The sequence below is a fragment of the Canis lupus genome, chromosome 36, assembly GCF_048164855.1.
Source record: "Canis lupus baileyi chromosome 36, mCanLup2.hap1, whole genome shotgun sequence".
NCBI classification, from domain to species: Eukaryota; Metazoa; Chordata; class Mammalia; order Carnivora; family Canidae; genus Canis; species Canis lupus.
In genome coordinates this window covers 30,376,925-30,404,909 of record NC_132873.1, presented here as the reverse complement: position 1 = coordinate 30,404,909, position 27,985 = coordinate 30,376,925, and the positions used below count along the sequence as shown (strand labels likewise).

At 39.0% G+C, this 27,985-nt stretch overlaps 3 protein-coding genes across 16 annotated transcripts in view; 2 read left to right on the top strand and 1 right to left on the bottom strand.

Annotated features, from left to right (window-relative positions):
• Positions 1-13,975, top strand: part of ANKAR (ankyrin and armadillo repeat containing) — a 51,854-nt gene extending 37,879 nt beyond the window's left edge. Inside the window, exons 18-26 of one of the 8 annotated variants that reach the window (XR_012025018.1) lie at positions 1,316-1,438; positions 5,144-5,302; positions 5,960-6,077; positions 8,457-8,566; positions 9,982-10,178; positions 10,314-10,428; positions 12,175-12,221; positions 12,561-12,692; positions 13,538-13,676. Coding sequence is in view for 2 of the 8 variants with exons in the window: in XM_072813172.1 (XP_072669273.1) it covers positions 1,316-1,438; positions 5,144-5,302; positions 5,960-6,077; positions 8,457-8,566; positions 9,982-10,178; positions 12,175-12,221; positions 13,538-13,785 (1,002 nt within the window). In the remaining 6 variants the exon portion in view is untranslated. Of the gene's footprint in view, positions 1-1,315; positions 1,439-5,143; positions 5,303-5,959; positions 6,078-8,456; positions 8,567-9,981; positions 10,179-10,313; positions 10,429-12,174; positions 12,222-12,560; positions 12,693-13,537 lie in introns of all 8 variants that reach the window. The other 7 variants (XR_012025022.1, XR_012025017.1, XR_012025019.1 and 4 more) reach the window with 7 other exon arrangements.
• On the bottom strand, positions 440-27,865 carry OSGEPL1 (O-sialoglycoprotein endopeptidase like 1). Of its 4 annotated transcripts, XM_072813188.1 has the most exons (9): positions 27,712-27,865; positions 26,824-27,064; positions 22,230-22,617; positions 21,221-21,425; positions 20,996-21,144; positions 19,869-19,999; positions 19,691-19,762; positions 17,715-17,820; positions 440-1,801 (listed from the first exon to the last, which is right to left on the bottom strand). In XM_072813188.1, exons 2-8 carry the CDS (start codon positions 27,042-27,044, stop codon positions 17,742-17,744), a joined length of 1,245 nt encoding a protein of 414 aa, XP_072669289.1. In that variant the 5' UTR covers positions 27,045-27,064; positions 27,712-27,865; the 3' UTR covers positions 440-1,801; positions 17,715-17,741. The 4 variants fall into 4 exon arrangements, 3 of the variants coding, with proteins under 3 accessions (XP_072669289.1, XP_072669291.1, XP_072669290.1); XM_072813190.1 differs by lacking the exon at positions 27,712-27,865 and having other exon boundaries at positions 22,464-22,617; positions 26,824-27,449; XR_012025026.1 differs by lacking the exons at positions 440-1,801; positions 27,712-27,865 and adding an exon at positions 20,607-20,807 and having other exon boundaries at positions 13,198-17,820; positions 26,824-27,455.
• Positions 27,514-27,985, top strand: part of PMS1 (PMS1 homolog 1, mismatch repair system component) — a 107,118-nt gene continuing 106,646 nt past the window's right edge. For 2 of the 4 annotated variants that reach the window (XM_072813180.1, XM_072813178.1), the window contains exon 1: positions 27,532-27,932. The gene's annotated coding sequence lies outside the window, so the exon portion shown is untranslated. Of the gene's footprint in view, positions 27,933-27,985 lie in introns of all 4 variants that reach the window. The other 2 variants (XM_072813175.1, XM_072813184.1) reach the window with 2 other exon arrangements.

Here is a 27,985-nt window from a genome sequence, read left to right as displayed (position 1 = left end):
ATTATTCTATTATAGGAGTTGATTAGGGAAACAAAAAGAAGGACCATAATGCTAGCAATTTTTTGGCTTGAATTGTATGTAAAAACTGACTTTCAAAGTACAAATAAATTTCATAAGACTATGGAAAATGCCATTTAAAAATATTTTTATTTTAAAACATGCAATTTCATGGCAAAACTGTTTACTTCAATTGCGTCCACCCATATTTCAGTATATATTTTCTTTTTTTTAAGATTTTATTTATTTATTCATGAGAGACAGAGAGAGAGGCAGAGACACAGGCAGAGGGAGAAGCAGGCTCCATGCAGGGAACCCGATGCGGAACTCGATCCCAGGACCCCTGGGCCAAAGGCAGGCACCAAACCGCTGAGCCACCCAGGGGCCCCTCAATATATATTTACAAGAGTTCTTCAACTTCTTAAAAACAGAACATCAATACTTTTTTCTTTTTTAATTTTTATTTATTTATGATAGTCACACACACACACACACACACACACAGAGGCAGAGACATAGGCAGAGGGAGAAGCAGGCTCCATGCACCAGGAGCCTGACGTGGGATTCGATTCTGGGTCTCCAGGATCGCGCCGGGGGCCAAAGGCAGGCGCTAAACTGCTGCACCACCCAGGGATCCCCAATACTTTTTTTCAAGTATGATTCTATAGTAAACAAATATTTTTGCAATGATAATCATGCTTTTCAAATTCATTATATTTTTCATAGAAATGTGTAATACTTAAAGAACTTATCTGTTGAGTTCCAACAATAAATGAGGTCCATTTACATCCTCCTAAAAGGCTTCAGAGTGTGCATCAGATGACCCCAGAAATAGAGGAGGAAAACTATTTCTCAGGCCTACTACCCAGTGCTTTGCTTAATTCGTAGGCATTCCATTGAAGTCTTATGACTCAACGGTCAGTGGCTAACAAGCAGTTCAAAACAGCCTATCCCATGCCAGAAATTAAAAACATTTTTTTTTTTTTTTTTAAGATGTGGAAGGGATACAACTATGCACTTAAGAGAATACCTCCTCACATTTCCAGCTGGCTCTGGTTGCTTCCCCCCAGGCCTCCCAATGGAGCTGCGTGGTTGTGCTGGCACATGGAGGAAGGATATTTTCCCAGCTTTTAAAACTTATAAGGGACATTCCTCCAGACATTATAAATGCCACTCTCTAAATATTAGAGAATTGTAATCAGTGAACTATATAGTATCTTTGGATTAGTATATCCTATTTAAATGTTTATATAATGAAATATGTCATTTGATAAACCATGAATGAAAAGAAAATTAATTTCTGAAATCAATTAATTAGGTTGAAGTGGCATTTTCCTTGGCATGCATTGTCCTAAGGAATGATCTGTTACAGAATGAATTACAAGAAAACGAAGGATTTAAATATGCTGATGTCCTCTATCTTCTTCACTCACAAGATAAGGTAATATCTTCATAAAATGTTAAGAGCTCATGGAGGAAGGTTCTTAGACCACATCATCAAATTACAAGTCTTTTTAACAGCAATGTTTAAATATATTACATAAGATGTAAAATCTTTTTGGTAGGTCATTAGTTTGTAATGATGAAATACTACTGTTCCATATTTTCCATAGTTGTCATATTTCTTGAAAATGTAGCAATTTCAATGCTTGAAGAACCAATAAGTCTCTTCTGTCTTGGAGGTGTTGAAACTTTTTCCTAATTTTATGAGTTTTCCAGTCTCAGTCATCCACTTCTTACCCAGTATTCTAGAGTGGTGCTTTTCAAACTATTTATGGTGAAGGAAAGCTTTTTCCCCAGCAATCTGTTATATGGAAGATAATTAAAAACAAACAAAAACTTTAACTTTTGAAATAATTTTAGATTTTCCAAAATTTGCAAAAATATTATGGAGTGTTTCTTATTTATTTATTTATTTATTTATTTATTTTTATTTTTATTTTTTTTTTTTAAATTGGAGTTCAATTTGCCAATATATAGCACAACACCCAGTGCTCCTCTCAGTTCCCGTCACCCAGTCACCCATATGGAGTGTTTCTAGCATATCCTTTATCCACCATTCCTGGATATCAGCAGGGAAATTAACATTGATACCATAACCATTAACTCATCTGCAGATTTTATCTAAACTTCGCCAATTTCTTACCAATGTCCTTTTCCTCTTTCAGAATCCGATCCAAGACCTCCTATTACGGCTAGTTGTCATGTCCCTTTAGTCTCCTTCAATCTCTGAGACACCGTCCTTTGTCTTCCATGACTTTATGTCTTCCATGATTTTGACATTTTTGATGAGTCCATGCCAGTTACTTTGTAGAATGTCCCTCAATTTAAATTATCTCATGTTTTCTCATGATTAAATTGAGGTGGTGTGTTTTGGCAAGAACACCACAGAAATGCTGTGGTCTTCTCCACTCACCTGCCCAGTGCGTCATTTCAGGAGGTACAGGTACATGCTGCTGTTACATCTTATAACTGGCAGTGCTAACCTTGGGTTCTTGGTTAAAGTAGTGCCTGCCATATTTCTCCACTGCAAAGTCACTGTATTTCCCTTTCTCAGTTAACAAGTTTCTCAAGATGAGATACTTTGAGACTATGCAAATACCCTGTTTGCATGTACTTTTGCTCACCATTTTAGTATCCGTATATGCAACAATGATTATGTGGTATTGGCCTAATGGCAATTTAAAAAAGTTGTCTTTTTTTTTTTAAATCAAGTTTTTATTTAAATTCCAGTTAGTTCATACAATGTAGTATTAGTTTCAGGTGTACAATTTAATGATTCAACACTTTCACACAACACCAGAGCTCATCACAAGTGCCTTCCTCAATCCCCACACCCACCGAATCCTCCACCTACGCACTGCCTTCTGGTAACCATCAGTTTGTTCTCCATATTTAAGAGTCTGCCTTTTGGTTTTCTTCTTGCCCCACCCCTGTTTGTTTGTTTCTTAAATTCCACATATGAATGAAATCATATGGTGTCTATCTTTCTCTGACGTATTTCACTTGGCATAAAACACTCTGGCTCTGTCCACGTCATTGCAAATGGCAAGATTTCATTCTTTTTATGGCTGAGTAATATTCTATTGTGATTATAGACCATATCTTCTTTATCCACTCATTAGTTGATGGACATTTGGGCTCTTTCCACAATTTTGCTACTGTTAATAAGGCTGCTACAGACATCTTCTTCTTTGTATATTTATTAGTTGGTATTTAACTATAAGAAGAGCTGTTGCTTTTGAATGCTAACTCCCAGTTTCTGCAATCCTGTTGTCAACCATTTTGTGGACTATCACTGGTCCATGGGCCACACTTTGAATAGTACTAACCCCAGAGAAATTTGATACCTTTTGTTGCATGCAGTGCATTTAGCCATCAGGGAAGAAAATTGCCAACTATCTCTGTCAGTTCTGTTCTGGGGGACTTAGGAGGAAGAAAAGAGGACCATAAGGAGAGAAATGAACTCACTGTATTATTTTCTTAAATATAGAATTGTACTCTACTATAGTATATGAAAAAATGGAGATGTGCTGCTGTAATAATATGGGGAGTAGAGGGCAAAGAGCCTGAATTTGTGTCTGACTAACTCTCTAAGCCCCCTTTCTTTTCTGTTCATTCATTCATTTTATTCTCATTACCCTATTCCTCAGGGACATCCTTCTCCTTTTTCTTCTACTCTTAATCATGCTCCTTTTCTTCCCAGCCTGTTCCCACCTGCTTCACTTACTGGACCCTATTTCTTTGCATATTCCTAATACTTTACTTCTTACTTTATGGCCAGGTGACTACTTTGTGTGTACATAATTTTTATTATGGAACATTTCAAACAAATATAGAATAAAAGAGTAGCACAATGAACTTAAATATTCCTATGACCCAGCTTCAGCACTGGGTCAACTCACAGTTGGTCTTATTTCATCTATATACCCACTCATTCTTCCTAAATTATTTTTTTAAGATTTATTTATTTATTAGAGTGAGAGACAGGGGTCGGGAGAGCAAGAGACAGAGAGAGAATGGGAGCAAGTGTGCACATGCACAAAGAGGGGAAGGAGGCAGAGGGAGAGAATTCTTAAGCAGACTCCCTGTTGAGCACAGAGTCCCTGCAGGGCTCTCATAACACTGAGATCATGACCTGAGCCAAAATCAAGAGTCAGATGCCCAACCGACTGAGCCACCCAGGAGCCCCTTGTCGTATGTTACTTTTGAAGCAAATCTCAGGCATCATATAATTTTATTGGTAAATATTTTAGTATGTACATGTAGAGCTTTTATATAATGATTAACAGGGCAGGAGAAAACTCATTAAATTAATGGTTCTTGCTGTATGATACTGTTCAAACAAAATAGTAAAAATAAGATTTAGTGACAAAATTCTTTTCGGTCTTTCTGGAAGATCTACCATATTTGTTCATCTTTGGCAAGTGAACTGATTCTAAGGAAGAATGGGTTTTTGCTCTGTTTACCAAGTCCAAGAATATTAAAACGTGATTTTTAAATCATCTTTCTTTTTATTTCCCCTTAGGATATAGTATGGATTTTTACAAGTGAACTTATTTTAAGAGATGATAGAGATCATCCCACAATGCCTAAAATGTAATATATAGCATGCTATACAAGGGAAGTTCTGATTTATCAAATCTACTTTGAAATGTTGATTGAAAATAAAAATACGGGGATCCCTGGGTGGCTCAGCAGTTGAGTGCCTGCCTTCAGTCCAGGGCCTGATCCTGGAGTCCCGGGATCAAGTCCCACGTCAGGCTCCCTGCATGGAGCCTGCTTCTCCCTCTGCCTGTGTCTCTGCCTCTCTCTCTGTGTCTCATGAATAAATAAAGAAATAAATCTTAAAAAAAAGAAAAATATATTAAAATAAAAATATCGAGGGTTAATGAAATTATGGTATTTCTTGTTACTATTTATTTATTTGCATACTCATTAGCCTACCACAGCCCACTTCTCTATTTTATATGTTCAATAACATTCTGGGTTAGCTTTATTACCTGTTTTCCCCAATAGTGTCATATTTTACTCCCAGAGATAAGAATGAAATATATTTAGACGGGCAACAATTTGAAATCTATTACTTTGAGTAACATAATAAATGAACTAAGTTAAAGATAATGCATGTTTCTCCTATTTCTAGGATATTTGTTTAAGGGCAGGCTACGCATTAACCCTTTTTGCCTTCAATAATCGCCTTCAACAATACTTGATATTGGAAAGTGGAGTAATGACCATATCAATTTTTGAACCTTTTCTTGAATCAACAATTGAAACAGAGAAGGCAATGGCAGCATTTCAGGTATAAAATTGGAAGTTAAAACCTCAAATCAATAAATATGTCATTTTAGTCAAAATGGAAAAAATCAGAAAAAAATTGATCTGGAAAAGCATTTACCAATTTATAAAATTCACAGTGTTTTTCGCACCAGCCCTTTCTACTTCATAAAAATGCCATTATTTATGAGGGTATCTTCACTTATATACAATTTTAGAAGTTACATGGCACTTTTTGCCTCTGTACTTTGTCTAATGCTCCTAACAAACCTGAGAGGTTGATGAGCAGATAGTATCACTGTCGTCATCCCCATATTATGGGCAGAGAAACGGTAGATAGAACCCAAGACAAGTTTTCTAACTGCAGATCACACTGATCCTTCAACCTATGACAACTGGATGTATCTGGGTGCTTATTTTTCTATCCTATGACCTTTCAGAGAAGTATGTTCTGTGAGCCCATACTTCAAGGATGCAATACAGTGGCCTGCCATGTTCACCACAGTGATCAGAGTGTGACGACTACTCTAATTCAAACCCTTGCCACTTGCTTTTCTTCTAATAGATCATATTAAATTACTCCCCTTGGCTTCCAGAGAAGTACCAAAAAAACCATAAAAGCGTAATTAGAGAAGCAGAGTGAAAAATGTTCGATGATTCTATGCTTCTTTTTTGTTTTCAGATTATCATCTTAGCTAAAGTCATTATAGATGTGGACCATATTACGTTGTCTGCGAGAGGTGTTACTATTTTAGTTGCTAGTCTGTATTCAGTTCATTCCACTACTATTGTCCTGACAGGTAAGAAATAACTAGAAGATAGCTACATAAAACGACATCTGCATAAAGCTATTTTCAAAAATACTTTTGTAATCTGAACAATAATAATAAACCTGGTAATATGTCACATGGTTTGAAGAATGAATTGGTGTAAGTCTACATGGAACAATGGGAATCTACTCTGCACTGCAAATAGAAGCAGGGTAACGCTGAACATGGACTTTTTGATTTCCTAGTTACTTTTTCAACCCCCTAATTATTTTCTTAAGAATATAAAATGAGAATTCAACTATGAGCTACTAACAACAAAATTTACACACTGATTTATAATAGTAATGCAGACTTATACTGCTATATACCTCTGTCTGGTTTTCTTTTGATCAACTTCATATTTTGCTTAACATTGAAGAGTTCCTTATATTGCTAGGCAATAAAGCAAAGCAAAACAGTCCAGTAGAGTTCTTGGCACATTGAATGCTACTTGCGTAACTCTATCTACTCCAGAGCTAATTTTCCAGATGAATAATAAATTAATTGACTTGATAATATCGCTCTAACACAACATGAAACAGTATCAGAATGACAACCATATGGAGTGACTACTACCAAAAAAGTAAATAAGGTCTTTATTTTTTAACTGAAATGAGTAACTGAAGGAAAGGAAATTATACTTGTTGCCACAGAATATTTTTGCTTGGCATGGAAGGAAAAATTCATGCAAATGAAAACTTTCTGATGGAAACTAGCTAGGAAAGAAATATGTTTCAAGCAAATTATTAAGTATATTTTTATCTAAATAGCATTCTTAATTCAAGTCATAGTAATTCTGTGACTCTGAAAAACAATTGTAGTGGGTTTAAATTTTACTCCACAAACTCTTGTGTGCAAAAATACTATCTTTTTAAAAAAATTTTTTTAAAGATTTATTTATGAGAGAGAGAGAGAGAAAGAGAGAGAGAGAGAGAGAGAGAGAGAGAGAGAGAGAGGCAGAGACACAGGAGGAGGGAGAAGCAGGCTCCATGCAGGGAGCCCAATGTGGGACTCGATCCCGAGACTCCAGGATTGCACCCTGGGCCAAAGGCAGGTGCTAAACTGCTGAGCCACCCAGGGATCCCCGCAAAAATACTATTTTATACTAGCTTTCAAATATTAATTTTCTCAGGTTGGTAGGAACTGAATCTCAGAAATGACTGGGCTTTCTCTGCACTCCACCACCATAGTCTGATGCATCTCCAGAGTCAAGTACATGTCGGGTATCTTAAGCAAAGCACAATATTCGGGCCTCAGATATAATGTAAAATAAGTGGTGTGCTCAAGGTCTAAGTCGACTAGGTTCCCAAAAGAGGCTCCAAAGGCACAGAAGTTTTGCAAGGACTAGGATTTCTGTTGCCAAGTGTCAAGTGCACCACATAACCAGTCTCCCCACATGGCTCCTGTTCCTACTATCTCCTTCTCAATCCCAGATTCTCTGCTTGCCTCCATTTGTTTCCCATTTCCTACTCATCTTTAAAGACACCTTTCTCCCTTTCACCTAAAATAATGCCTTCTATAAACATAGGCTTTAGAAAATATATGCCTGAAAAAAAGATTATTTTCATATATTTTTTACGTTAAGCCATGCAACCCATCCTTCCCCATCCTGAAACAATAAATACAAAGGCCTTGGTATGTAAAGAAGGCCAGAAAAAAATATGCAAAAAATACAAGAACAAAACCCTGATAAATATCTTAGTGAATTATCCATCCACATTTATATGAGTGGATACACTTATATTTTAAAAATGTGATGCACTTATTCCAACACAGCAACAATATTGTGAAAGAATATCACATGAAAGCTCTAAAAATAAAACACATATCCAAATGAAATAGTTTTAAGTTGGTAGTTGCACTTTTAATTACTGAATTACTTTATTACTTTATTATTATTTTCAATCCACAAACATGTGGCAAAAATTTCAATGATTTTAAATTTAAGTAATACATTGCTTGGCGTAAAATATCATTAAGCTCTTAACACAAAGCAATCTGAACTACAAAAAGGACATACTAATTTTTTTACAGTAGTACAATCATTATGTTCATAGTTATTAAAAAGAATCCACTAAACCTCAAAACAAAATATATTCTGAAGCCATGGGGAAGAAAAGCTGATTTTTAAAATTTCCTACTGTTAAATAAAGCTAATTATATTTTACTCTTTATAACAGAAAACCAAATCAAAATTTTGGGGAAAGAATTCTACATTTAATATTATATACGTGCTTTTTCTTGGCTCTTCTTCATTAAGAGAGTCTTGTGACTGGACCCCTTTTAATAATATGTGTAAATGAACAAAAGTACACGATGTCAGTTTGAACCAATCACATAACAAATGTTTTTTTCTTGTTTAATTTATAGGGAATTTGATAGCCAGCCTGGCTCATTCCAGAGCTGGTATTCCAGAAGCATTTACCACATTAGGGACAATCCAACGGCTTTGCTATCATTTGTACTCAGGGAAAGAAGAGGTAAAAACAAAAGTAATTCTATAATTAAATATCTTAAAAATGTAATTGCCTCCCTTTAAGGGGCTAATTTCTCTACAGGTTAGCTATGTCATATAATAGTTCGTTACTAACTCAAAATTAGATGATGTTTCTAGTACTACATCTGCCATCCGTAATTCTCATTCCCACAGAATGTGCCCATTTAACTTCAATACTTAAGATTCAATATACAAGTAAGTACATTGATGATATAGAAATTTGTAATTAGAATATTTATAAGTCATTTCTATGATTATTCGGAATGCATGAAAGTGGAACCCACTGGACAGCTTTCCTTATGTGGCGTATGGAGGAGGCTAGGCTGCTCCAGGAGTGGTCTGCCTCTGACTGGTGCCCCCCACTCCCTCGGAGGCGAGGCAGTGTTCCTCCAACTGCAGGGCCCACAGGAATCACCTGGAGGCCTGGTTGCACCATGGATTGCTTGGGCTCCACTCGCAGTGTTTCTGACTGAGTACACCTGACATAGACCCTAAAATGTGCATTTCTAACAAGTTCTAGAAGCTGAAGCTGCTAGCACAGGGGCCACACACGGAGAACCACTGTTCAAGGATGGAGACAGATGGGCACATTCAGCAGTCACAGGCTAGCGTGGAGACCAGCGGACCGACCCTCCGGTACCCGCCTGGGCCTGGCTTACGTTCATTCGATGGCGTTTCCTAGGCCGCCACTAACAGGTTTCACAGGAGCGGCTCAGGAATACACCCGAGCTCATATGAACAACCTCATTACCTCGGGGTTACAGGCAGCGGGTATTCCCTTCAAAAAAAGGAGACATCTACTTTTTCCGGGGTCCTGTAGCTGATACTCAGGCTGGTTTCCTTATTTTTGCCAGTAGAAAACTGAATTGTTTTCCTGAGCGTCTTATTTTTAACTTATTTTTATCCTATAGTCTTTTACCTGGTTTCCTATTACAATCAACTGAGCAGTTCTGAAAAATCCAGTGTCCAGGCTGCACCCCAAAATAATTAAATCAGAGTTCCCGGGGAGGGGAACCCAGGCACCGAGTAACTTCTGTGACCAGCAGGGGGATCCCATGCCCAGTCAAGCCTGAGGCCCACTGTCCTAGGTCAGGCTCGGTGCTTCTCCCTGACTGCACCTGGGAACCACCTGCGACACTTAAAAACAACACGAATGCCCAGCTTCTACCCCCAAGGAAGTCTGATTCAGTTGGTGGACTTTTTTTTTTTTTCCGTTTTCTTCCTCTTTTCTCTTTTAACTGCTGGTGATTCCAAAATGCAGCCGGGACTGGGAACAACTGTGGAAATGAGGGGCTGCGGCCCGGCTCCCTCCGTGGCCACCCTGGGCCACACTCGAACCTTGGGAGAAGGCCTCTTGGAGGCTCAGGACACAGCTCAGCGGGACGGTCTCTCCTGTAGGTCCGCGCGGCCTGCTCCTGCGCCCTGGGCTACTTAACTTACAACGCAGCCGCTTTCCGCCTCCTCCTCAAGGAGTGCCGCAGGCGGCCGGGTCAGTTCCTCCGCCTCACAAGGAACATCAGCAGGGACGCGAGCGTTAACCCGGCCTTCCTAAGGGAGTTTCAGTGGCAGCAGCAAGTGGGACTTCCCTCCTTAAGGTATCGGGCGTCCAGCTGGGGCTGCGGGAGGGGAATCGCCACAGGGGACTTGTGAGGGAGGGAGTTGAGGGAGGATGGAAGGAGGGAGGGGAGCTATTCCTGGGAGGAGTGAACGCAGGCCTCGCCCCCCCCCAGGAGGGAGAATCCATCCTGAGTGCCCACTGCCAGAGCCAGTGTGAGTTCTGACCGGCAACGGCACCGCGTGTGCAGCAGGCGTACAACCAGGGCTTGCGGATCCTGTTTGGCCAAGGTGATTCACCTTTCAAAACAGCTTTCTGGGATTCCGCTTGCCGCCAGGTCTGACCCAGGAACCCATTTCTGGGACATACTTGAGAGGCCCAAGCCAACCAGGAAAACCGCCATGACCTTGGCATCAAGAAAACTCGGGAGGTTCTGAAGACCTCTGAACTTGATTCAAAGCTAGGCCAGACTCCCGGGGTAGAAACGGGGCCAAATCAGACCTGCGGCCAGAGTTACGACAGAACCTGACAGGCACTTACTTCCTCATCCAGGATCTGGCGTCAGTGTTGGGGTCTCATCAGAGCCAAAGGTTCTGAACGGAGAGGAGACTCTCTAGGATGGGCGTTATGTTCTGTCTTTAGTCAATACAGCTGAACTACAAGTCTTCTCTGTAACTGCCACGATTTGTGTAGGAAACACAACTAGTGGATGATGCAATATTTACACTCCAATAATAGAACAGGACCCAATACTGCATCATGGTTCTGTAAATCAATTTTCACTATAAAGAAAAATGAGTCCACCTTCATTTTAATTCTTGGAAAAACTGAGAACCCAAAACGATCTAATTTTATGTAAAAGACAGGGAAATCTAAATTAAATTCCTGTAACTGGCAGTGTTAAAGATATTAGTTCAAAAAATTAATTTATGGCATGCTTGGGTGGCTCAGTGGTTGACCACCTGCTTCCAGCCCAGGGTGTGACCCTGGGGTCCTGGGATCCCACGTTGGGCTCCCTGCAGGGAGCCTGCTTCTCCCCCTGTCTCTCATGAATAAATAAATAAAATCTTAAAAAAACCCAAAACCCAAAAAAGTAGGATAAATAATGAAAAGTATAATCTTATATAGTTGCTCCCAGACTAGCCCATATGGCAGCTTTTCAGGAATTAGAGAAAGATGACCCTTTTTCAGGATACTTTACTGTCATCTGCTGGAAAATAGGTGTAATAACTATACAAATCCACAGCGACTGAGGGTGAACGGCACCCCCTGGAATTGTGAACACTCAACTTTTGGGATTGGAAAGAGTGACCAGTGATCGGTGAACTTCTAAGCATGGTTAACAGGGGTGGTGAACTGGTAACTAATAATTACTCTCATAACCAATAGAGTCATGAACTCTTCTTAGAGTATTTACATGGACTATTCCCTTTATTTTCCATGACCATTCAGTGAAGGAGTTTGATTAAGTGAAACTATGGGAAATGTGCTAAAGATGATTTAGTTTGGAAACTCTGGGATGGGTAACAATACCCTTCCACAAAATATTCCTTGATACCACTACTGGCAATTACAGTGATTGTGGCTGGAATCATGAAAGCATTTTTTGGGTGTAAATACCACTTCTCTATTCCCATCCCCCAACCAGCCCCAAGAACAGCAGATTAGAAAAGTCTCTGGATATGCGAATTTTGGACTATGGAGAGAGACATAATTTTACTGGTGTTAACTGACCCTGTATGAAAGCCCTCAGCCTAAATGCTAACTTTCACGTTACCCTGTGGCCATGAAATTAGCACATGGACAGTTTGAAGCCTAAGATTCATTAAAGTGGGAAACAGCCAATGTTCCTCATCAAATTAACCAGCTACACATTTGTGATACCATCTTTAATATATTAACTTTAAGCCAGACTTAAATTTTATTTTATACACTTTAGTTACATACACTCTTGTTACTCGTTGGCTTGAAACACTTTATTGGTAAACCACTGCTTTGAAACTAAAGTCTTTGTGATCAACATGTTTTCCTTTTAGTCTAGAGAGAAATGGGGGACCATCCGTAACTCCTGTCTTTAAAAAAGGTAATTGACTTTTCTTTAGTCTCTGAGGTAACTCCTAGCCCTGAAACCTTAGTTCTGTGTTCCACTTCTAAAAATTCAAAATGTAGAGGTTATCCCCTAAAAAGTTTACCCATAAATTCTGCTTCTGTCATTTTGTGTATTTAAAATATCTTCCCATTTACAAAACCATGGTAATCATTTCTTTGAAGGCCTTCCCTACTAGATCACTTGGCAGAAACCCAGTCCTCACTTGTTCTCATAAGCCATGCATACAAATAGGTCATTATTGAAACAAGTATGGCCTAAATTATGATCTTGCTATTATTTTGTTTCACATACAACTTGTCTTTAAATTCTTAGGGTAAAGCAGCACACTTTTCCCCAGTGATACGCTAGTTTTATATATACTTGGTAGATGTTGGCTGAGCGATTTAGACTTGCAGGATCGGAGTACAGACCTTACGGAGTTACTCACCGTTTCCTATTAGACAGGTAATAGGGAAAACATTACTTTTTGACTTCATTTATATGCTTAGTGTTTATTCATGTGTGCTTAGTGTAGGGCCAATATCAGTCTGTTTTTTTTTTTTTTTGTATATTATCCGATAATTAAAATCAAGGATAGAAAGGATTCAAAAGCCAAGATTTGTTTGTAAGTCACAAGTGGAAAGGGAGAGAATAAAAGAGAGAACGTCACTTATTCAGGGAGTGTCTGAGGAAAGCTAGGTTTGTGGGAGGTTAAATATATGAATATCATGAGTAGAAGAATATGTTTTTTTTTTTTTTCTTTGAAGAATATGTTTTGTATAGCTTCTTTAGTGTAAGTAATTTACACAAAGGAATAAAGTCAGTCGTTTATTTCTTCACTTAAATATTGTTTTCTTGTTTTGTTTTTTTAACATTGATTTTTAAATAGCAATCTGTGTACCATTAATGGTCTGATAATGTCTTCACAGGTTTATGATAACAAAAGAAAAAATAAGGACAATATAGCAAGTTTCTGATAAAGTTTCATTTAATATAAAATGTGACATTTTGAGATAGTACTTTTACACTTTCTTTTGGGTGTTAAGATATCCCTTCTTTTACAAAATGACGTTGGCATTTGTTCTTTTATTAGTCCCAACTTGGCATACTAAAAAGTTGGCAACCATATATTGGCCCCCACAAATTTTGCACTCTGACGTCTTTAAAGTCTGGAAGTTATGGATCCATTCTCTTAGTATGTTTTAATGATTTAAGAAAATAGAATTATATAGAACCAAAAGCAATGAGTCTAAATCTGGGACTCTTGGGCTTAAGAAAGAGATATTTAATTGTGACTGTCTAATTTGCAGGGAAAGAGCACCAAAGAAAATTAATACCTAAAATTCAACCAAGAGATTCTTTGACTTTAATACCTCCTATAACTAACTTCACGGGACTCTTCAAAACAACAAAAAAGACCACTGTTTCTCACAATATTTTTTCCTTTTCTTCTGCAATTCCATCAGACATCACAGAAGTATCAAGACCAAGAATAGTGTTTTTGAACCAACTTGGGAAACATGTACAAAAAGCTAATTCAGAACCTGCAGAAGGCTAATTAAAGCATTAATATGAAAGTATGAAGGAACTCCTGAGTAATCCTTTTAAATTATTTAATAGTTTATGTTTTAGTAATCTCTACATTCAATGTGGGGCTTGAACTCACAACCCCAAGATCAAGAGTCACATGCTCTCTACTGACTCAGCCAGCTGGTACCCCCAAATTTTTTACTTTTGATTTTAATCTAGTTGTAGCAAAAATATAACATAGCTGAATATAAGCAGTTTAAATGGAAGTTGATATTGATACTTTAAAAAAATATTTTATTTATTCATGAGAGACACAGAGAGACAGAAACATAGGCAGAGGGAGAAGCAGGCTCCCTGCAGGGAGCCCGATGTGGGACTCAATCCGGGGACCCTGGGGTCACATCCTGGGCCGAAGGCAGACGCTAAACCACTGAGCCACCCAGGTGCCCCTTGATTTTGATACTTAATAGATTTTCTCTAGCCTGTTTACTGAAGTTTAACTTTAGGTCAGAGTTATCGTTTCAAAAACTAAATACAATTTTCTTGCACTTAAAACTATTAAAATATAGCAACTGATACAAGTGCATAAGTAGTGTATCTATATCAAGTGTTAGAAACATGTTAAATTGGTATGCTGGGCTAAAGAGGCCTGATTCAAAATAGCCCACATGTTAACACTCATTGTAATACCCTGAGATATTTAATGATAAATACTACAAATGCATGAGGCTTTAAAACGCAAAACGTAGAAATGTATACTTTTAGGACTTTAAAAAAAAAGTCTGAAATCACTTCCCACCAAGTATAAAAGTATGGCTAAAACCGTGGCCACCAGTATTGACCATTCTCCATACTTGAAGTATTTTTGGTTTACAACTGGAAAGTATAATGCTCTGTGGCTTAGAATCATGTGATGTCTTTGCCCAAAGAGGACCGTTTCCAGTAAGTACAAGTTTTGATGTACATCTGCTTCTATTTTACAGCAGGTAGATTTTTTTTAAAGATTTAGGGGATCCCTGGGTGGCTCAGCGGTTCAGCGCCTGCCTTTGGCCCAGGGTGTGATCCTGGAGTCCCGGAATCGAGTCCCACATTGGGTTCCCTTCATGGAGCCTGCTTCTCCCTCTCCCTGTGTCTCTACCTCTCTCTCTCTGTGTCTCCCATGAATAAGTAAAATCTTTTTTATTCATGAGAGACACAGAGAGAGAGAGAGGCAGAGACACAGGCAGAGGGAGAAGCAGGCTCCATGCCAGGAGCCCGACGTGGGATTCGACCCTGGAATCCTGGGATCATGCCCTGAGCCAATGCTGAAGCCACCTAGGAGTCCCAGGCAGGTAGATTTGATACAAAATCAAGCTGCTTCACTGTATCCTTTAAAGCCCTCATTTTCCTCTGTCTACTTGCTCAAGTGTCTCCTTACAGTCCACCTGGGCTGCACTGAAAACATATATATTACCTAGCAGTTATTTTCCCTAATGTGCCTTAACACAAACAATAATGATAGTGATGATGGCAGCTACAGGAACTTAGGGCTTTCAATACAGAGTCTGAGACCTATGCTTTTAGCCACTGGGCAGGAAGAGACCTCTCTAATCTTAAAATTTAATTCTAATTCTGGTGGATGTGCTAATATAGGAATTATGGGTGGGGGGAATAGCTTATTCTATTTCTATCTAAGGGATACATAATGCAAATGGTAAGAAACTGAGTCATTTATTCAGCACTGTTAAGGATAAGTATTCATATTAATGGAACTATTAATATTAAGCCTCTGTAGATGTAAAACAAAACCCTCCAAACAACAAACTGAGCTTTGACACTGGCCTTCTGGTGGACTAAAGAACATATTTTATGAATATGTTCAGGGTTGAGTATTAGGGATTCTTTGTATTCAATAATATGAGATACTTCCTGCATTTCTTGGCCTACCAAGGCCATCCTACCACTCCGAAAACTTAAAGTATTTTTCCTGAAGTACAGCTCCTCCAGTAAAGATTATTTTTATTACCCTACATTTTTTCTTTTTAAAAATTATGTACATAAAAATTATGTATTTTTTCATTTTAAAAATTATGTAAAAATTATGTATGTAGGTTTAGTGCCGCCTGCAGCCCAGGGCAGAATCCTGGAGACCCGGGATAGAGTCCCATGTTGGGCTTCCTGCATGGAGTCTGCTTCTCCCTCTGCCTGTGTCTCTGCCCCCCTCCCCCGAATAAATAAATAAATCTTAAAAAAAAAATTATGTATGAGAAAGGCCTCAGGATAAGAGGATTTCAGCAAATTGTCTGCCTTCTACCTGTACTATTAGCTAAGTCTACGACATATGCTTGCCCACATAGAGGTCAGTATTTCTCCCTTCCTTATCCCTTCCCTATTTCTCTCTTCTTTCCCTTCCCTTATTTCTTATGGCCAGTACTGAAGGCCCACAACAGATGTGGGATGCTTTCTCAAATTGTTCATTTACCTGTAGTTTCTCTTACTTATAACATGAACTCAATTTTGACATGTGTGCTTGTGGTACCTGGAGCAATTTTGATACTTAAAAATTTTTGATACTTATAATTGTTAAAAAAAATTGAGATATCATTGTATAATATTGTGATAGTGGGAAGAAATTTTGGTCAATTTCCTTCCATACTTTGAATGCACTCTAATTGTGAGAGTCACAGGAAATACTTAAATTACTTCTCTGTGAATTCACGTTCACATGATACAGAACACAAATAAAAATGAAAAGTGTGAATTCACAAATAGTTTCTTCTAAATAATATTTATAAACCAATTCTATCATAGGTATACCTCAACAGCAAAGAATACAAAGTTTTACAAATATTGTCTGTTTCTATATGTTCCCTCATATGAATATTTTCTATTTCCAAATGGATAATTATAAAGCAATACTCTAGGATCACAATTCTTAAAAAAAAAAAAAAAAGACAGTACATTCAGTTACTTTAGACAGAAAAAAAGTGATTACCTGGTATAAAGTTTCAGATTCAAAGGGAATTATCAATAAACAAAACCAAAAACCTTTACATCTCATATATTTTCATTAAATACAATTTCTAAAATAATGGCTATAAATATATGTGGTCAATCATATTTCTTAAAATCTCAGATGCATTTTAAGAAATGTATAGACAGACATCCCAACTGCTCCAGGGAAGACACCTAATAACATATTTTTATAATTAATAACTTGCATTTTGTTAGAGAGTCACCTTTTGTCTTCATTTAGAATTCTCTGATTTGACATGACTTTGACTTGGCTACTTTTCTAAAATTGTTTTCTCATTAGAAAAGTCAGGCTGTTTCAAAAAATAGCTTCTACTGATAACCATCAGTTTGCCAGGTGGGGAGGGGACTGGGGTGAGCAGGTGAAATAAGAGAAGGGGGTTACGAAGTACAAACTTCCCGTTATAAATCAAGGGATGAAAAGTACAGTCGAGGGAATAGAGTCAATAGCACTGTGGTAACTTTGCATGGTACAGATGGTGAGACTATACTTAATCATAGTGTCATAATACATATAAATGTGAGTCATAAAGTTGCACACCGTAATATAATATTGTATGTCAACTGTACTTCAATTAACTTAAAATAAGATACATAGAATATAATCTAAAAAAAATAGCTTTTATAATCCTAATATGAGGAAAAGAGAAAAAAAGTCTAAGCCTGTTTAATATGGGGCCAAGATTTAGCAGAATCATTGTATATCTTCCAAGGTTTTCTTTCTACTTGCCAATATCAGTACATTCTTTTCCCCACAAGATGTTTTACTTTAATTTTGATAATAAAAAAATTACACTCCCTTATAAGACTATGACATTATTAACAGTCTTTCAGAAGAGGTTAAATATCAAACATAAAAAAACAAAAGTCTTGATAAACAATTAGTATTATGTACCTTCCAAAATTTCATACACAAAAAATCACAACTTAATGTTGAAATACTACCTTAAGAGATTTTTTGAAGAGCAAAAATCAAATCTCCATTTTTAACCGTGGTACTTTTATGGCGGCTTCTCCAACTTCTTCTGATATATCTACTCCAAGAGGACATCTGCATTATAACCAGATAAATCTCATTATTTCAAATACTTGCTTCCTGATCTGTTGCTAGTTCTGTAGATTATTTGCTTAGAATTCTGACACTGTATGTGTCTAATGTATAATATATGATGATGGTTCTTGAACACAAATACAGCAGGAATAATAGGTGAACAGAAGGCCAGTTCCATTAACAAGAAATCTAAATTTCAGGAATTTTTTTTTTTAAGATTTTTGTTTATTCATGAGACACACAGAGAGAGAGGTAGAGACACAGGCAAAAGGAGAAGCAGGCTCCATGCAGGGAGCCTGACATGGGACTGGATCCTGGGTTTCCAGGAATCACATCCTGGGCTGAAGGTGGTGTTAAACCACTGAGCCACCTGGGCTGCCCTAGAATTTTTATTTTTTATTATTTTATTTTTTATTGTATTTTTTTGTTTTCTTTTATTTAAATTTCAGGAATTTTAAAAAATACTTTGAGGTATAATTGACATGTAAACAGCTATACATCTCTAATGTATACAACTCAAGAGTTTGAGAATTAGAAGTTTTTGAAATAGTTTTACTGTTCTCATACTATGAATAAAAACTTAAAATGAAATAGAAAAATGACAAAAATGCCTTATAATTCTCTTACGAAGCTGAAAGGGTAAAAACAATTTACCATGCAGCTAATGTCAAATCTGCATCTATTTCTACTTTAGAAATTCCCCTGGTTTTTATGGATTCTTCTCTGAGGTTTCAAAATCTGGCTTGCTTCCTTTCTACCTTCCTCTGTCACTCCTGGCAAGAGAGGTCTGAGATCCTACTCTCTTTCTCAGCTCTTCCTCGGTAAATAACTTTGGCCTTAGATTTCTGTTTTACAACACTGTCCAATATTAAGGCTTCAACTGGACCCTAATCTGGAAAAACCCCTGGTCTTTCAGCCTCAACACGGTCACAAGAAGGCGACACCAGATCAGACAATATATTTAACCTGAGGCTAGGCCATCAATATAGGAGATTCATTCTGCCAATACTAACTAAATTCTGTTTACGGTAAGTTGTGTTTTTTTTTTTTTTTAAGATTTATTCATTTATTCATGAGAGACACACAGAGAGGCAGAGACACAGGCAGAGGGTGAAGCAGGCTCCATGCAGGGAGCCTGATGTGGGACTTTACCCCAGGACCCCGGGATCACGGTCTGAGCCAACAGCAGATGCTCAACTGCTGAGCCACCCAGGCGTCCCTGTGTTTGAGAAGTCTTAATAGTCTATGGTTCATGTAGCTATAGTTATGGATTAAAATGCTGAAAAATTTTAAAACATCAAATAAAATCATATTGAAAACAGAATTACGGCAGATTATGAAACATAATCATCCTTTACTATTTTACTATTCCAGAACTAACCTAGACCAGAAATTGATAACAAATTGAAACACTGTGCTATTCTTTCGAACTCTGATCTGAGAGGAAATAAGGCTTTCAGAAAACAGGTATCTTTTGGCCCTCTTTCAGCTGCCTGTGGAGAAGCATACTCACAAAGCAGTCTCACACCTGACTGCTTTGTACACCTCTTCCCTGACACTCCCCAACATGCCAGCTAGTCCTGAGATTGCTTGACATTGCAAAAGTCCAGGCCATGGACATGGTTTCTATTCTGCTACTAAATGCGGGAATTCATCACCCCTACCCGCCACCTATTTCTAAACTATGATTTGTCAAAATGTCTATAATTTGATACTGCAGGAGAGCTATTTCTTAGAAGAAGAAATTTCATGAAAGAAATCAATGTGATCTTTCTTCAAGTCAATGAAAACCTTATATATATAAAAGCAAAATTTAGGCTGTGAATCTCCTACTCCAACTTGTACAGAGATTATAAAAGATACTACGTACTTGGGTTCATAGCGGATACCTTCTGTGTTGTATAAAACGCCCACACCAGCACGCAATCTTTCAATACCATTCCTAAATAAGAATCATTAAAATAAAATAAATAGACCAAGAGTTAAAAGAAGACTTAGCATGATGAAATGGCAAATGATGAGTGAAGCATATATATCCTATGGCTCACCATGCAATCATAATGCCATTGTCAGTGCACAGTCTAGGAGGAGGACACAACAAAGTGCACTGTGTTGCGTTTGTTACAATTTCCAGAGCTTTCCGGATATAGAAGTTACTTGCAACACCTCCAGATGCAACCTGAAGGAATTGAAAAGACCAAAAGTACCAAATATTATATATGGATATGAACCAAACTGTTAGCTACACCTGGGGAAAATACCAGCATTATACAGTAAGAAAACATCACATTTTGATAGGTGGATAAGCAAGTGATTGATATATATATATATATATATAAAATAACAATTTGGAGGAAAAGAAAATCAACAATTTCAATATCAGCATATGATGATTGATTTATTGATTTATTTATTTAGAGGGGGGCAGGGAGGGACAGAGGGAGAGAGAAACTTAGACTCCATACTGAGCATGGAGCCTAATCAGGGGTGGATCTCATGACCCTGAGATTGTGACCTGAGCTGAAACCAAGGGTAAGACATCTAACCGACTGTACCACCCAGGGACCCCTGACCACTTTCATTTTTGTACATTTTCTTCTTTTTTTCTAATTATAATAAAAGTACAATATTTCAGACCCTATTTTTACTTATAAACATTTTTCTCATTTTACATTATTCTTAAGCAATTGCCTTTGATATTCACGTAATATTCCATTTTGTGAATCATTTAAATATTCTCTCATAATTTTCAAAAGGATGAATTTTAAGATAAACAGGAAGTTTACCATGGCTTTTATGCAGATTTAAAGGGATTTCATCAAAAGAACATACATTCAAAGGAAGCTAGCTTATTTTTCTAAATATAACGATAGCAGTTACTGCATTTCATTTCTTCTTGTAAATCCACTTTCAAATTCAATGAGAAGATGAAGTCTTGGAGGTTTTTGCCACAAAGCCTGTACAGATGTCCCATAAAGCTGCCACACCTATTTAAGAATTGGTTATTAGTCTTTATTCTGTAAAATTTCATACTTTAGGGCTAGCATATGATATAAAGTTATTTTCATCCTAGAAATTAAGCTCAATTAAGCTCCTAGAAGAAAAGTTACATACTGTAAAGTGTTAACTCTATTGTTAGGAGACGACTAAGCTTACCAGTACTGACTAAGCTTACCAGTACTGCGTTACTTTGAGGTAACAAGTCTCTCTGCTTACAAAACAGAATGGCACGATGTGTTCTTTTTGCAATGTGGCACGCTGTTGTGTGCTGTACTGCAGCAGCAATGTGTGCAGCTGAAGACAGGATTTGTCCCTTCTGGATCCCTGCAGAAACGAGCAGGTATTTTTAGGCACAATCCAGCATTATGTATTTTATCAACTCTATTAATTAGAAAAATACCTTCCTCTTTTTCCTTTTGTGTTATTATCCTATCAGTAACATGCTGAAGTCCAGTAAAAGAAAAATCACAATTTTTAGCTCGTTGCATGGGAGGTTTGATATCAAAATGCAGTTTATTTCCTTGTTTGGCCAAATGTTCTATAGCCTTCCCACCACTCATGGTGGAGCACTCTGGATGTTTTATCAAAGACAATCTTCTTGCTACCTATCAAAAACAAAAGTTTTTGTAATGAGTCATAAAATTGCAATTCTGAAACCAAGGTGCAAAGGAAATTAAATTTACTAAAAAACAAAAAACAAAACAAAAAAAACAGAACAAATCTGGATGAGTAATAAGACATGGGATGCTTTTAAAATTTGGACTACAGCTGGTAGTAAGGACAGATTCTCTCTCGCTCCTTCTGACAGCCTGATCAATAGTGGCCAATCACTGCTTCCCTATCACTTCTGCTCTTCTATCGGGAATGAAAAGTTTGAAGTTCACAACGACTGCTTAATGATAAACTTCAAAAATTAGAACCTGTCAATTTCTTCTAATTATTTCAGCTGTTGGCAGTAGGATTTCTGCATATAGCAGTAGCCTCAAGGATTCATAAACAAAGGAAAAAGAAACCTGCTTGTTAGTGTGGTCAGCAATTGTGATGTTTAATCATAAAACTTTGTGCAGCTTTACAGTCTTTACATTATCTTTATATACCCTCTTATTTCACATTTTTATAGTGCTTTACATGGCAATTTCTTTCATATATTTTTGATTAAAAACATAACTGCAAACATCTGAGCCTTTATGTACTGATGAAAACCTCTTACCATTTTATTCATAATGGGTAAGAAATCTCTTATAAAACTATGTACTACTTTTTCTGTTTTTCTTACTGTGCATAAATTTTTCAGTCTAATATATTAATCAGAAATATTTGGATAAACGGTAGCAGTATATCTATTACTATTTAATTGAAAAAGGTACCTTAACAGAAAAGAATGGAGAAATTAATTCTTAAATAATTACCTTGTCAAGCATGTCACCTGGTGCTATGTCCAAAGACTTTCCCAGAAGCAGAAAATCTGAAACTCCTCTAACTAATGCCAATAGACAATGGCCTCCAGAAATCAAAAGAACTAAAAAGGGAAATTCTACTTTATTTAACAACCTAATAGTAAGTGCATGAGCCTCCATATGATGAATGGGAATGAAGGGTATTTTTAACTGGTCTACTAGTCGTAAGCTAAATGATAAACCTACTCCCAAGCTTAACGCAAGTCCTGGTTTTACAGTAGTTGCAATTGCTGAGAGTTCACTTGGAGAGATTTTACTGGTAGACAGAGCTTCTTTCACTATTCGTTGGATATTTTCTCTGTGAAGCTGCTGAGCTACTGGAGGAACAATCCCACCTGTTCTGGAAGAAATAAAAAAACTTTATAATTAAAACCTTTTATAAACTTTTTATAATTAAAGCTTTTTATAATTTTAGGATTGTGAAAATAGAGTAAGAAAAGTTTTATATCAGGGCTGAAGGCATGTTTTCAAATTAATTATATAGGTAAAAATGTTAGTCAAGTATATTCAAATATGTATGCCTTATAATGTAGCTCACTATTAAGAACTTAGTATGCAGTGATTAATAATGTCTGACGTTTCAAAATTATACACAACAAATTCCTATGGATTTGTTGATGAATTAAATCACCAAAATAATCTTAAGAAGCATTCTATAGAGGATGTCTTGAACAAGGACAGGATAAAATTGGATTTTAGAAAAATTAATCTGTCTGGAGACAGGGAGATTTTTTAAAGAAGTTATTGTAAGAGTATTCGTTTACATCATAAACTGCGTGACCATGGGATGTGAAAGAAAGGGACAGAGAGCCCTGAAAACTGTTATAATGGACTGGCTGTATGAGGGAGGGGGACCAAGGCATCCAAGACCATTCAGTATTGAGCTGGAATGACTGGGAGAAAAGAAATACTAACAGAGACAAACATAAAGTCAGTTTTGTGAAGAAGATGAGTTTATTTTTAAACACACTGCACTTGAGGTCACAGCAGGACAGCAGACAGCTTACAATCCTGAAATACAGTTTGGGTTACTGCTTAGGTTGATCATTTTGATTTGGGGTCCATGTAGGATAAGCAGTGAATGACCGCTCCAAATGTTGAGAGTGAAGAAGTAGGAGGCAAAGTTGCTAGCAAAAAATTTGCCAGCATGTGACTGACTTACAATCAGAGAAGCAGAGCAATAAAATATAGTCTGTAAGATGCACCTCTAATCTCAAAAAAATCTTCAAATATTTGATGCTGCAAGTTTTATACACAGAAATGAAAACCCTCAGTAGGAGCATTCAACTAGAACTTATTTAATAGTTATGTATTGTATCAGCCAAAGAGGGAAACCATAAAACAATCTTATTCAACACATTCATATAGTAATACTATTTTCTTTAGTTCTTTAAAAGAACTACGTAAGTTTTCTCTTCTATTGTTCAACTCTGCTAATGGCATTAAACTTTCTAATCACTTGGATTTCCAGCTTCATCTTCATCTCCTTTATCTCACTTTCCACAAATAAATGTATCACCATTCCCACTGCTGCCATCAAATTCAGAAGGCTCTCATCATCTCAAGTCTATTCAAAGCCTTCTAACCGCAATTCCCTAGATAGATTTTCTGATCCCTGGAGTCCATTCTACATTGTGTTGCCAGAAAGTAAAGCACAACGTAAAGCTGACCCCATAACTTGCTTACTCAAAAGCACTATCTTGACATTTAAGTCCAAATCCTTTCCTCCCACTAATTCTTCCTTCTCCCCATTTGCCCACCTTCCTTCCTATCTGTACCTCCTGTATGTATTTTATCTTCAAAGGATTATGCTAGCTATGCACCAGAGACAAAAGAGATGAGTAAGACCATGGCTTTATTCTCAGAAGAATTAATTTGTACACAATATGGAGAGTAGGTGATTTGAGAGGCCAAAGCTAAAAAAAGGCAGGGAAACCATCTGGCCTGAAGGTAGAAGCCAAGAGTCCAGAGAAGGGGTTGAACTGATAAGGGCTTGAACTGGGGCAGCCCGGGTGCCTTAGCACTTTAGCGCCCCACCTTCAGCCCAGGGCCTGATCCTGGAGACCCAGGATCCAGTCCCACGTCGGGCTCCCTGCATGGAACCTGTTTCTCCGTCTGCCTGTGTCTCTGCCTCTCTCTCTCTGTGTCTCTCATGAATAAATAAATAAAATCTTTAATAAATAAATAAGGGGAAAAGGAGAGGAATGTTTGAAGAAATATTTGGGAGGTTACTCTGACTAGATGACTGATTTGACATAGAGTATTGAGAAGGAAGTTAAAAGACTGTCCTTCAGGTTTCTGGCTTGGAAGAAAGCCCCACCCCACCCCCCACCCCATCCTCCATTAATGCATTTCATGCTGTTTTACAAAGACGTGTTCACCAATCTGCCTTCTTCACACATTTATATCAGTAAAGAAGTACTACTGTTACCAATAATAGTTTTCTAGCTCTTGCTACTTGTCAAGAACTGCACTACACATCTTGGAAGAATTCACATTTAATCCTCACAATATTGTACATTAGTTGTCATTACTATCCCAGTTTCATATATAAGGAAACCGAGGCGCAGAAAACTGTACAAGGTCTCATGTTGACCCAGAATGTGGACCTACACTCTAAGCCACTTTACAGGGTAAGCTGCTCAGAGACAAGGATCATACATCTTAGACATATTTGTACCTCGGTGCTTCAACTGCTGCTTGGCAACTGAAGGTATTCAGTAAATGCTGAGATGAGCTGTGTAGATGGTACCATACAGTTTACTTGCCTGTGTACTCCTCTCAGGTGACCTAGGCACTAACTAAACTGAATGTCTACCTGTATTTTCTCTCCTCTTTGCCTTTGCTATGATGTCTACTCATGCTACAGTATTTTTTTTTGTCTCATTCACTGAAGGCCTACTTACACCTGCAATGTAGCACATGCTATGCTGGCTATCAGGCACACTGTAGGGATTAATAAAGATACAGCCCATCACCATGGAGTTTGGAGTCTATTGGGGTACAGACTGTACATAAGTAAACAAATGTAAAAATCATCAAAAAGATGAGATGAAAATAAGCAGGGTGTGGTGATACAGAACAAACATGGTGGGAATGTCGAATTTAGATAAAGTGGTCAGGGAGGGCCTTTCTACACAGTTAACATTTTTATGTTCAAAGGTACAGGACACTCAGAAACCCGGAAAGAAAAAAAAAAAAAAAAAAAAAGAAACCCGGAAAGAACTGTGGTAGAACAGTTACTGTTCGCACCGCTTGTTATGTGCTTACTTTACGCTGCCTTGTACTGCATGCTCCGCGTTCCCATGTAGCTCTGCCTATCATTGGGCCAAACTCCTGAAGGCAAAGACTCTCCTAGTACTTCACCCTTTCACACGGCATGCAACTGCTAGAGGCCCGCTCTGTCTCTCCACATACACTCCTCCTAACTGCAATATCCTGTATTGTTTCTATTCCGTCTCCACGACCCTATCAGGCAGGTATTATCTTTCCCACTGTACACATGTGAAAACAGAGGACAAGGAACTCGCCTAGCATCAGAGTCACCACCGGGTGCCTAATCCCTAACTCAAATACAGGTCTGTGATCTCAAAATACTGACCTTTTCCACTAGTCACATGTTATAAATTGATGGCTCAAAGACTTATTTGATCTGCACAGCATTTTAACACACTTTGAATCAGCAACGAATCTTAAAATCTAGAGCTATTAGTTATATTCTAGATTTCCATTTTCTCTCGGGAACACTGATGATCACGTGGCACAGGGCGGGCATTTCTGCATGGCCACAACTGGCTGCAGCTGAGCAGTCGCCTCCTCCGGGTATTTTCCACTTCGGGTCCAGCCCACTTATCGGTGTAGCCTGACTAGAGTCCTCTGCAAACAGAGGACTTCACAAACCCTGCACCGGCCTCTGCTTTAACACAATCGTATTTCGTTACTTATTTGAGTGCCAACATGAGTTCTATGTATAAATGTGAATAGGATTTTTTTTTTTTTTTCCTGTGACTGACACAGTCTAGAGATAGGGTGATGCTCTCCCCTTACTTTAGTTGGGACCATGAAACCTACAGGTGGACAGAAGCAGGAAAAGCACTATTGAAGGGAAATGATGCCTAAATTGTGGAGCTGGGAATGAGCTTCGCTGTTACAGCAGGGGGCTCAGCAAGGGCTGGGACCTCGCTGTGTAGACTTAGAAGACACCCGGGTGGCTCAGTGGTTGACCACCTGCCTTTAGCCCAGGGCATGACCCTGGACACCCAGGATGGAGTCCCACGTCGGGCTCCCTGCATGGAGCCTGCTTCTCCCTCTGACTGTGTCTCTGACTCTCTGTGTCTTTCATGAATAAACAAAATCTTAAAAAAAAAAAAAGAAAAAGAAAAAGCCACATCTAAGGGTTTGAGGTCTTCTACAGCAGCGACTAGAAGCCTTTCCGCAAAAGAACTCTGCTCCTGAAACTGCGCTTACATATGACAAATAGAGAAGAATCATTTCATTTTCCTTTTCCGCCAAAAAAATGGGAACTACCCAGGTAACGTCTACTTACTTTAAGTGGACTTCAGTCTGGGAATGTATGGCTTCTCCCCAAACCTTTCCACTTTCATCCACCACCGCAGCCGCGGTATCATCACAACTGGTCTCAATCCCCAGGATTAGTTTATGAAGAAACAGTTTTCCAGGATCAAAGCCAAAACTTCTTAAAAACTCACACATCCTGCTTCTTGACGGCTTAGGAAGAGCTGCCGCTGCCTTGTGCAACGTTAGCATACCGACTCTACAGACGATTCCTGGAAAAGAAACGAAGAAACAAACTGTCCGGAACTGACGCTGACCACCAACGCATCCAATTAAACCCGATACTGAGAACCTGATTTTTCAATACAATAGTTTTGTAGGATTATAAGACTGTACAGAAGTCAGCAAAAACTGTTAAACGTGCACAGTCCCGGCGCCCCCGTCCCGGTGCGAGGCCCTCCGGACGGTCGCCAAGTCTCCTCTCTAACGGCAAAGTGGGTCCATCTGCAGTTCCCACTGCTTCGCGGCGGCCACGCGCCCCGGGACGCGAGCGACGAGCTACAGGCCGGCAGACGACGGCTGCGGGGAGCGTTCCACCGGCCCAGGGCGCGCCGGGCCGCCCCCGAGGGGCGAAGCGCGCAGGCCGACGATCGAGCGCCCAAGGGGCGCCACAGCTCCCGCAGCTTCCGGCCCGGCCCGGAAGTGACGTCACCGGCGTCTCGGCGCGGCCGGGCCCTCAGGGCGCCGCTGCGGGGCTCGGCCCTGAGCTGCCCGGGGCGCGAGCCTGCGCTCAGGCGTCCCCTCAGGCTAGGCCGGAGCGGCCCGGCCGGGTCGCTGCAAGGTCACGCGGCGGAGTCGCCCGACGCCCCCGCACTAGGTTCTAAGCACTTCGCTACGTTACGGGAGAATTTGGGTTTGCCTTCGGCCGGAACTGGGAGCCGCTGTGAGGGAAGGCTGGTGCGGATCGCCCGCCCTTCCGTCTCTGAGGAGCCGTGGCCGAAGCAGCTGACGACCGCAGGGCCGGCGTGGAGGCCGCGGGACCGGAAGCGCCGCGGGACCGGAAGCGCCGCCGCTGGGGTGACGTGTGTCGCCCGCTGGTCTGGGGTTGAGGAGGCGCCGCGGCTGCGCCGTCCGCCCGCAGTGAGTAGACGCCGCCGCCCGTCGTGGCCGCGCCGAGCACGCGCACGCGCTCC